At 34.3% G+C, this 11,296-nt stretch overlaps 1 protein-coding gene across 2 annotated transcripts in view; it reads right to left on the reverse strand.

Annotated features, from left to right (window-relative positions):
- RPS6KA3 (ribosomal protein S6 kinase A3) overlaps positions 1–11,296 on the reverse strand; it is a 61,524-nt gene that overhangs the window by 15,133 nt on the left and 35,095 nt on the right. The window contains exons 9-15 of one of the 2 annotated variants that reach the window (XM_085323174.1): positions 9,242–9,312; positions 5,310–5,398; positions 4,958–5,022; positions 4,751–4,853; positions 4,486–4,610; positions 2,535–2,657; positions 616–705 (exon numbers count right to left, since the gene is read on the reverse strand). In XM_085323174.1, the coding sequence (XP_085179300.1) occupies positions 616–705; positions 2,535–2,657; positions 4,486–4,610; positions 4,751–4,853; positions 4,958–5,022; positions 5,310–5,398; positions 9,242–9,312 (666 nt within the window). Of the gene's footprint in view, positions 1–615; positions 706–2,534; positions 2,661–4,485; positions 4,611–4,750; positions 4,854–4,957; positions 5,023–5,309; positions 5,399–9,241; positions 9,313–11,296 lie in introns of both variants that reach the window. The other variant, XM_085323173.1, reaches the window with a different exon arrangement.

The following is an 11,296-nucleotide window of genomic DNA, read 5'->3' on the forward strand; positions in this document are numbered from 1 at the left end:
GTTTTAATACTATGTAACTGAAAGAGACCACTGAAGACAATCGTAAGAAAAAAACCTAGATGATCTTGTGTTGCAGAAAGAATGTTCTGAATATCCAGTGTTTCAGTACAAACACATTTACAGTTAAATTACTAAATAAGGCTAAGTCGGAACAAAAACTTCCATCCTAAGTCAAGTATTACTGCATTTATTCTGGAGTTACAAGGAAAGAAAGAAAGAAATTATTTCTTGCAGAAGAAACATTTCCCACAAGGCCYGCCTGAATGCAACCCTGTCTACCACGCTCTAGGTGACCCTGCTGAGCAGGGGGCTTGGACTAGATGATCTCCAGRGGTCCCTTCCAACCTTACTGATTCTATGAAATGCTGAAACATTATATTTTGGCATTTCAAAATAGAAGCATTTGAATTTTGGTTGTGGAACTGAATGAAAAGCAAGTCAAGTCAACACTAATTTAAATCTTTCTGATGATACCTGGTGTTCTCAATGAGTGGAGATCCAAATGCCCCACATTTTTTCTTCTGAAAGTTGTAATAGACCACCAATATATTGTGGAAAATGCAAGGAATTTGACCAACACATTCATATGAAAACAGTGAAAACAAAGTTACTTACATCTTTTAGGGTAATAATATTTGGATGTTGTCCATAGCGCAGTAGGATTTCAATTTCCTCTGTTGGATCTCTTTTACTCTTGTCAATGATCTATATGATCAAACAGATAAGTAGGCATCATTTTTGGAAKGTTAAACAGTGCAATACTTCAGTGTGCTTACTAATATCAACATAAGCAYTATTTACCATTGTTGGCAAACAGTATGGATTATAACGAAGATGAATTTTCCTAATTGAACAGCAAAACAAAGCAAAGAATGATGGAAAAATATGCAGAATCTCTCAGTTCAAAACAGTTTTAGTAGATAAATGGATTCCCCAGGTTAGGATAGATAATGCAAGTTTGGTAGCAAGACTTCAGTCGCCCACTATTTAATAAAATAGAAAGTTCAACTTGACAAAAGATAGTCGTTTGACAAATCTAATGTACCGATGTTCACAAAGCTAATCCCAAACAAACATTTAGTGCAGCAAAAAACAAAAGRAGGACAGGGCAGGAGTCAAAAATTAGAAAAAGGAAAAATCATCTATAGTTAATTCAGATGAACTTTTCATAGTAAGATGCTTATCTGAATGTCTGGAGACTTGCTAACAGACTCCGAAGTTCACCTTGTGCAAATAAAGTAACACTATTTTGCCCTAATTAAGAGGATTCTTATTCCTATATTTAGCGTAACTGGAGGTGCCTGCTATGCTTATTTCTGCTATCTGCAAAWGAAGATAATGATTCTCATTTTTTCCTCTTCTTCTGAATTGCAGAATCTCCTCTAATTTCTTTTCCACCTCTTACTCCTTCTTCTTCTTGACATCTTAGAGCCCTGACTGCTATCAGCATCATCCTAGCGTCCTGGACACTCATTGCCTTAGTTTATCTTAATAATTTCTTGAGAAGCCACAAGAGAGGCAGAACAAAACAGTCTTAAAAGAGAAGGAAGTGCAACAGTTAATTGTTAAGGTCCAGAAAAAGAGCAGTAAAGCAAATTATTTTCTTTCAGTTTCAAGAAATTACTCCAAATTGTGAGCAAAGAACTCAAATCTGTTCCTGGTTACAAGCAGGATAACGAAAAGTATGCAGACACAGTATTGAAACTGGAGGGTTTCCATTGGCAATCTGTATACAAGAAATACAGCAAAACGTTTATCTTTGTATTTTACATATTTGAGTAGTAAATCATTCAGCAATTCAAAAAAAAAAAAAAAACTGCTTCAAGAGCAGTGTTTAAAAGAAAAAAAAAAGAGTTTAAAGTCTGCTAATCTACATGCCTGCTTTCAAGGTATTCAACTCCACAATGCTATATGGAAAGTGAATAAAAACCAACCCAACTTATCACTCCATTTTTGTGAACCCTAGTAATTTCAGTAAGAACTTAACGCTTTTAAAGAAGAGTTAAAAAGCCTGACAGAATAACACTGAAATAACACTAGAAACCCCGTTAAAAACTAGCGAAGACAGAGTTGAAGTTTATTCTGGAACACAAACTAGACAAGCACTGTTGGGAACACATATATGAATCTGTGAATCTACTTTAGAAGCAAGAAGAAAAGATTTAAATAAGCATAATCAATTACAGTTATTAAAAATGATGAAAAGCAATACAAGCTTTTCAGAGTAAATTTCCTTCTAGAAGCAGTCCTGTAACTCCCATTCTTACTGGAATTACATAGGTGTTTCAAAGACCAAAGACTGYTTTTCACCACCCAAATCAGTACAATATAACTAACAAAACTATTGCAATGCTACATAAATATTTGCCAGTAAATATTGTTTGCTTAAACAGTAAAATTCCCACTGTTATCTAAAATAATTTTATTAAAGTGAAAATATTTAAGCTTGCTATGTTCTTTATGGTATATTAACAATGACTGAAGGCTAGGATGGTAAATCCTGAAAAACAGGCAGTGCATTTTAAAACAGTTACCTTTACAGCATATTCCATGTTTGAAGCTTTATGAATACATCTCTTGCAGATAGAGTAAGACCCAACTCCGATATCTTCCTTTACTTCATATCCATCAGTAAACTGAATGCTGTTCCTGTGCAACTGCTACCAAAATAACATTATCAGTTGATGAATATTCTAAAATATTCTTAATATAAATTTCAGTAACGTAAGTTACCCAGTTCCTAYTGATTTGCTTCTGATTTTGAACTGATGGCTGTACTAGGTCAAAGTGTTTTCAATAGCTCACTACCTTCTATTTGAGATCAGCAGAAAATAAACAATATACTAAACACTAAATAATGCATACTTTATTTTAGAAATTCACAATGTAATATTTCTGGTTACTCATTTAGACTGTCCAAGAGAAAGAAGATCAGAAGACTATAGTTAATGCTAAAAAAGCACCACTGTTCATATTATCCACACAGATGAACAGTAAAGTCTATTTCCTTGCATGTAAAATGYTAGTTGGAAAATTTAGATGTACTGAATATAATCAGAATAACTGGAAACTGCAAGTATTCATAGGAGCAGGAGTTAAAAAACCTTTCAGAGAAACAAAAAGCAGAAAGGAGAGGAAGTGTTCACTCTTGCATGAGAAGGAAATGGTGTTTTGGTGTAAGTGAACAGTTGGAGTTTGTGCAAAGGATGCAAAGCATTTGCAGGAAACCATCTGGGTATCCTGCAGCAGAGAAAAGAGGAAATTGTAGTGAGGAAGCGGTTGAGGGGCACAAAGGAAAGGCAGTAGAGAAATGGAGATTTTTAAAAGAGAAGGAAGCCATATACAAAGTGGAAAAAAAAAATCATCCACAAAACTATGCAGGAAATAAGGAGCACAGTAAAGCTTCTAGAAACTGTTAGTACAAGTCATTCTGATGTGTATACCAAATCAGACAGCTTCTTTAAAATAAAAGAGCATCTAAAACCCTTAAAATTTAACAGTTTATTAGAAGCAAAACAGGTAATGCACAAATAGGTGTATTATGCCTATTCTACAAGTAATAAAAGGATTAGGTGAGAAATACAAGAGCTATTCATGTTCTGAACAAGCAGCTTTTCAAGAATTAACCTTCTTAGACATTTGAAAAATGTCTTACCATGAAAAACAAACAAATCCAGTCTTACAGGATGTCATTTTAGTTCCTACCTACACATCAATAAGAAGTTTTCACCACATAATGAATTTTCCTCTGTAATTAGAATTATTAAAAGCAGAAGCAGGAGGTAGAAATACAATTTTTACTGACAGCTTTCATTTTCCTTTCCTGTAGATAGATACGCTTTTTTCCCTTTAGGTAACAMACTCTAAGCACAAAGTATGTTTTCAAAATGACCTCAGTCTTTTAAGGCAAGGCATGCCTCTCATTCTGGCTTGAGGTCATCTAGACGTCTAGCAGACGTCTGTAGGCACCTACGGCTTTTTTGTCCAAAAATAAGCAGCACTGACAGTAATAGAGTATATAAGAATAGCAGCCACTTTAGGCTATTAAAAGCAGTAATTTCACAATAATTAAGTCAGGATACTATATGCTAATTTACAATTTTACTTCCATTATAGGAAACAACTGATATATTCTTGCATAAGAGAAAATGCTCAAAATATCTGCTGTTTCTCCCCCACATTAATAACTATGGCCTGATATTCTAGAGGCTTAAAAATTATTACAGTTCAGATGATAGAATGTTTTCATTTAAGGGTTGATGCCCACGTCTGTTCACACCTACGGCTGCTGCGTAATGAAACAGGTCCTGCATCTTCAGAGATCTTGTTTGCTTAAAATAATTTCAGCTCCAGTTTTCTTGCAAAAGGTTGATAACGTTTTTTGTCATGATGCTTTGTCTTATGATGAAGGACTCCCCCCCCCCCACTGCCCAAAGTGAGACACAAACACTGCTTTATTGCCCATTTCTCAGCAAAAGTACTCACCTGAACAATTGAATGAACTCCAACTGTCTGCATTGCTTGGCTTTCATCATCTGATGYAATAGCTACAAAACTAAATCCCCGAAAAAGTTGATGTGCATTAGCGCTAGGTGGAATACCAGGTGAATCTGAAAAAAAAAAACCCACGTCATCTACTTAAAAATGCAACAAGTAGAGTTTTTAAAATGAACAGATGAAATCATGTAAATATTTTATTACATAAAAACAGTACTTGTAATTGTTCAATCTTGCTTTTTTTAAATTTTACCTTTTGGAGTTTTTGCTGTAAACTCAGGATCAAAATAAAATGTATCTTCAGGTCTGCCAGTTGCAGGTTTAAAAGGGGGATGAATTTCTCTCCTGTACAATTTCTGAGAAGAAGTTATAGACCAGAGTGGATTAAAAAGTTAAACTACACCACCAAATGCTATTTTACCATGAAATTTATTAAATTATTTTTGAATTCAGTACTCACATTCCAGTCTATTTTGGAAAAAAATGGATGTCTCTTAATTTCTTCAACTCCATCTGGTCCTGCTCCTTTTATAAGGAAGAAAAACGGCTATGAATTTTCTTTTTCTTAGTCAAAAGAATGTCTAGCTGACAATTTTATTTCTTTCTGCATTAGTTTTTGAAGCATGAATAGCAAAAATGATATAATTTTTGATGATCATTAGAAAAAACAGTAAATAGACCAAATAAGTTCTTGCTTCAGAGCCCATTTTACACTTAAAACTAAACTTAGCCATTCTAATGATCATTTATTTGCTCAAATTTACAGTCAATTCAAAGCCAACCAATTTAAAATATTCMATTAAACACTTCACCTAATCTGTTTGCTGGGTTTCTTTTGAAGAGCATTCTGAGAAGACTCTGTGCTTCAGGACTCAAAAACTGGGGCATTCCAAGTTTGGCCCTATACAACAAAAATAATTAATAACATACAAACATGGTAAGGATTACCTTTGTACTCCCCACCCCCACGTCATTCAACACATTCATATTGAGCAAAATAATGTCATCAAGATATTGGTTTCAGACATCAGAGAAAGAACAAAAGTGCTGTCAGTCATGTAGACATGTAACTTCAAATTGTCTATTTTCAGTGCTGACTCAGGAACATAAGTGAAGAATAGTGTTATAAAAAAAGGCAAAGAAGAACAGTTACTTGATAAAAGTTTACAATTTTCTAAGTCTTTAATCTATTTTGATCCGTTTTTAAGCATACTTATTACAGAAGTATCAGGTAAGCAAATTCATTTTGGTGTTAGGATAAAAGACATTTTAGAAGGTGTAAGAAAGCTACCACAGTGACATACACCCGGCAAGACAATAGGAGACCTAAACTAGAAGATACAAATTGAATTCAGACAGGACAGATTTTGAAGATTATCAGTCCAAAAATGGAAGAYTGTTCCCTTCTTTGTCACCTTCCCACTCCCTGTTTAATTTCAATTCTTACCTTGAAACTTGCCACGTTTTTGAAATCTTAGATTTTGTACCTCAGTCATTTCACTGATTTGAAATCCTTGCCTCACTTTTCTCCTCATTTAATGTTTTGTCTCTAATTAACCAACTCTCTCACTGTTACTAGATCTCACTTTTTATTATGATAGCGATAATGGACACTATAAAATAGTTCAGGATGAATATAATTCCCTCCTTTCCATCTCTTATTCAAGCTGTATCCTAGTTCCACTCTAAAGTCCCTTGTATTTGCCTGTACAATCTATGACACAGTTTTTCTCTGTTTTGGACAGAAGACATGACTTGCCTTGTATTTCAGCTTTTACAGATGCCTTCCTCCCTGTGACTTCAGCAAGTGCACGCACACTGATATCAATCCATTATTTATTACTTTGAGAACACAGAACTTACTAAATCTGCCACTCCTTTTGCAGGAAAGCAGCTGGAACACTTTGCTTTCATTGGGCTCTCCAGTAACATACTTCAGGCAAATCAAGAGATCAGTAGGCTGGTTGAATGAATAATGGACCAACCAGCCGATACCTGATTGGCATAAACCTGTAGCAAGTGAACTCACACATGCATTTGATTCTCAGTGATTTAATTGCAATTTCACTTGATGTCACTTCTGCTCACAGCAAAGTAGCCAAGAGCTATAATGTAAGAAGGGGGCAAAGAGCACAACATCTACAGAAGCAGAATGGTATCACTTACAGTAGAACAATGTTATTAAAGGACAGAACAGACAACTAAATATGATGGGACTGTACTGGAGTGGGTGGAAATCTTTACCCAATTATTATTATTGAAAACAACTCTAAAAGGATGYAGCTCTGGAGGCTCAGCATGAGAGGTCAACTGCTTAGAAAAACTAGTTCAAAAACATAACTGCAATTAATCTCAAGGAGAAGAGACTCAATGATCAGAAGTAGAATATGTAGAAGAAATTCTAGAGGACAGGTATGTCCACACTAGAGTGAGACAAAGGCCTTTCTGTACACCACTGAGACTAGGACTGTCACTGCTTACTTCTATTATGAAAGACTATCCTTCTGAAAATGCTGTACTGGCCACCTTACACAGAAGAAAAAGTGACCACTATGTCCTGTGAGTCCCTGGGTTATACATCCATATAAATGACAGCAATTTTATTCTGACATTCCTGATGGATGAAGACCAAACTGTTATGTAAAAGGCATACCTCTTCAGTATAAGAGAAAAGATACTTAAAAAACAAAAAATCCACACTTTTGTTGCAAATTATGATTTCTTCAAATGGCAGTGTTTCTCAATTATAGATTAAAAAAAAAAAAACAAAAACTTGTTTTGGTGATGTTGTGAGAAACAAAGTTCAGGAAAACATGTTGTAGGAAGAATGCACTTCTGTGGATTTTCAGGAATAGAAAGAAAGAAAAGCAGTATACCTTAAATGACACACAATGAAAGATATGAATTCAGTATGCACGCATCTCCAAACAGTTTCTGCAAATGGTTTCAAGAATAATTTGAGGGGAATTACAGTAAATTTGTCAGTATAAGGAAAATAAAAAGAAAACATACTGCCATTCAGTAATTCTTAAGGAGCCAGGAAAAGAAAAAGAAAGAATTCATCAGAAAGAGTTTAAAATATTTTTTGGTTCCAAGCTGTTCATATTACTAACAGCGCAACAGATTTATATCTATATAATAGTTAGAAATACAGAATATTAAAAGAATTAAAATTTCTTCCAGTTCTTTTTAATTTGTACCAAATTTTTGTACAATTCTCCAAAATAAAGAATATGATTACAGAAACTAGAAGGTACGAAAAGAAGGAATTCATAAAGGGAACMAGAGAGATACATGCTGAAAGCATAACTGAAAGTAGTTATGAATGTCAATTAATGGAGAGAGACTAAGAAGATATTCTATATGGCAGCTGAACACAGAAAATTCTTATACCAATAGTAGAAAGACTGTTGAGGAACAGAGTGGAGTCATAGGTGGACAGCAGAGAAAAGAAAAGGTGCAACTTGTGAGACATGGTTAGAAAAAAAAACATATGGCTCCTGAAATAAATGGGCGTACAGAAGAACTATCTCAGACTTGTTTCTTGTTAACAGGAGGTGGGCAGAAGTTATTTACACTTGCTGTGAATAGATAGAACCTTTTAGTCACCAAGGTATTCAACAATCACAACACAACCAAAGATTTGCATTGGTACGGTCTTGAGGCAGTAGTAAAAGTTAGCATCATCAAATACATTGGCAAATAGAAGACGAAAAAGAAAAATGAAGGCCAAGAATAATAACATGTATGCATTATGAAAACAAATGTGAGGGAAAGAAATGGCTTTATATTTTCCAACAGTTTTTWTATCAAATTACTTGAAAAAAATCAGAAAATTTCATATATTTACTTTTCAAAACAGGCTGTTGGTGCAAAAGTAGTGTTAGCCTTCATATATAGGTAGATAAGACTAAGGACAAAGATAAACAGTGAAGTGGAAAACACATGAGAAATCAAAAATAGTCTTATGAGCATCCATGGAAAAAAAATAGTATTAGTAAATGATTGTTTAGATACACAAGTGAAATTATGACACAAGGAAACAAATGTTTGCAGAGTTAGGCTAAAGTCCTGAGCCTATTAGAGTGTCACTGTCTGTAATTAGTTCAAAGAAAAGATAGGGAGCAACAAGGAGAAAAATGCAGGCCTTCATTAGCAAGAACAAGAATGTTAACTGCATGAAGGAAAGCAATTTCCACGATATAGCTTATGCAAAAACTACGCTGGAAATAGTATAGGGGAAACTCAGAGCTACAGCAAGTCACAGGAGAGTACTTGAGAGGATGCCCTTTAGCAAATAGGGGAAGCATCAAGGAAGCAAGCTGTTGGCAGTAGCAGCAATATCAAGTAGGGTGTGGAGTTGGTAAGAAAGAGAAGAATAAGGAGAGAAAATACTATCAAAAAAACCCTGCTAAAACAAAAACATGGAATAACGTACAGGGTACCAAAAAGGATAAGAAAGTTAAAAATATATGGAAATAAGATGGGAAAGATCACATAGCTGGAGAAGATTATTACAGGTTAAACAGTTGCTATGAAATTTTTTGTACCTGGTATGAGAAAGGWGTAAAAAGGCAAATCAGATAAGTGATAAAGGGAATTAAAGGGAATTAGTAGTACTGAATAGGGAGTGAGGATTTACCAGTACCTTTGGAAATGAGGGAAGAGTAGAAATTAGATATTGCAGCCCGGAGGGCATCCCTGTAGAATACCTGATGAGATATATAAATAAGAGTGTACTCACTTGAGAATCATAGTCATGGTTTCTTTTCTGTCTTTCCCTTGGAAAGGTAGAGTACCAGTGAGCATTTCAAACTGTATAGAGTAAAACTTTCATCAATTACATTACCTGAACAAAATCTAATTTTTGACAAAACTACTTAGCATCTTAACCTTTCAAAATTCATGCATGTTAACAACCAAGTGTATGCAAAACAACCTCTCATTGTACAGACTTAAATTACTATGAATATCTAGCAGCCTCTGCCATTTTTAAAGCTGCAAAACATTTTCCTATATAAAAACCTTGCTTTACATGCTTTCATCTGAACAGTTTAAGTTATAATTTTCTGTGCTGCTTTTCTACCTAACCAGAAACCAGTTGGAAAACTCGAGCTATACAACTGTATTTCAGTTTTCAAGATGATGGTGGTAGATTCCCCTTTCAAAAGTTAGTGACAATTTCTCTTCATGCAGAGATATTTAAAAAGGTCAAGATTAAAAAAAATGGCATGTACATAGCCTTTAATGGAAAAAGGAAAAAGGTTAGTTGATTGACAAAGACATGCATGATGAAAAGTGATTACTGTATGCATACATTGGAAATAAAGTCTGATGGAACACATAAGATGCACAGTACATGCATGCATATTCTACAGTGCCTGGCAGTCAACAATGGACACTTAAAATACTGATCTGTTCTGAAAGTGACTGAATAAAGATAGGTAAATATAAAGACACTTCCACTGGGCTGCAGTGTAGAGCAGAGATACCAGAGCTACCTTTGGTACTGAAAACAGTCTGGCAGCAGTCATGGCAGCCRTAACACTGTTGAGGCAAGAATTCTTATTTCTGGTTTAAAAATTGCAAAAATTTAATTTAAAAACACTAATGAAATAGCATGGTATACATTTAAAGCTATCAAAATTAAAATAATTATAAAGGTACAGTCTGATGAACTTATATCACCCTGTGCTCAAGGCATCTTGTATTCCTGATGTTTCCCATATGACTCAAGTACTCATTCATGTACATTTCTAATGTTTAGATTGAGTTGAGCAAATAACGAGCAACTCCAGTAGCTTTAGACCTCAAATAAAAGCAGGAAGTTGCACTAATGGCATTCTTTAAAACGTCTTTCTATGAAAGTTATTTATTAAATTTCTTACTGTCCTATATTCAGAGAGTAAGAGCTGCCAACTCTGCACTACTAGTAGATACTTTGGTTTTGTACTCTAATCTTTCATTAATTTAAAAAAAATTAATGTAATGCCATTATGGAAAAATGTTACTTTTACCTTTAATAGTTCTTACCACAGTTGTCAGAAGGATGTCCTGAATCAAGGCCTAAACCAAAACTATCAAGAAGTAATTGAGTATTTTTGTTTTCAAGTTTAGAATGAAATGCTTCATAATATATACCTGCCAAAAATGTATCTTTCTTAAAAAGGTAAATTTGTGGGTTTGCTTGTTTCTCATTTGCTTACTCAAAATTCTGTAGACCAGCAATAAAGTTTCTTTAGCAAGCTTCTATTTGTCACAAGCCTACCCACTAAAATCCAGACAAAACCAAATATTTCTTATATAAACAACTAAGCAAATACATTCTTTGTCTTCCTCCCAAAACACCATAGTCCAATACATAAGGCCAATAGTACTCTAAGGATAACTCAATATTGGCTTTACCTAATTATCTTCTTCTAATTTCATCAGGAAAACACTTCAGCAAATACCTAATGCTTCTAAAAACTTTAAAATAATGTTTCTAAATGTCTGGCATCCCTTAAAACATTCACTGTTTTAGAGGACAAGTAAGAATATACTTCCCAAGGACAGTTTAAATACACTTAACATGTAACACTAGCAGAAAAGTGGCCAAAAGATTAAGATATCTTTCTAGTCTCTGTTTCTATGGTATAACTGCTGTTCAATCTCAGATAACATGTACAATCACTTGAATTCTTCTCAGAGATTGCACTAATGAATTACTTAAGAGTGGGTACATACAGATTGTCTATGAAATTTAGCATGTGAACTAGAGATGCAAGCAATGAAAACATGTCTTAAAAGAAAATTACAC

The sequence above is a fragment of the Rhea americana genome, unplaced genomic scaffold (genome assembly GCF_003343005.1).
Source record: "Rhea americana isolate MKP2758 unplaced genomic scaffold, rheAme1 scaffold_82, whole genome shotgun sequence".
NCBI classification, from domain to species: Eukaryota; Metazoa; Chordata; class Aves; order Rheiformes; family Rheidae; genus Rhea; species Rhea americana.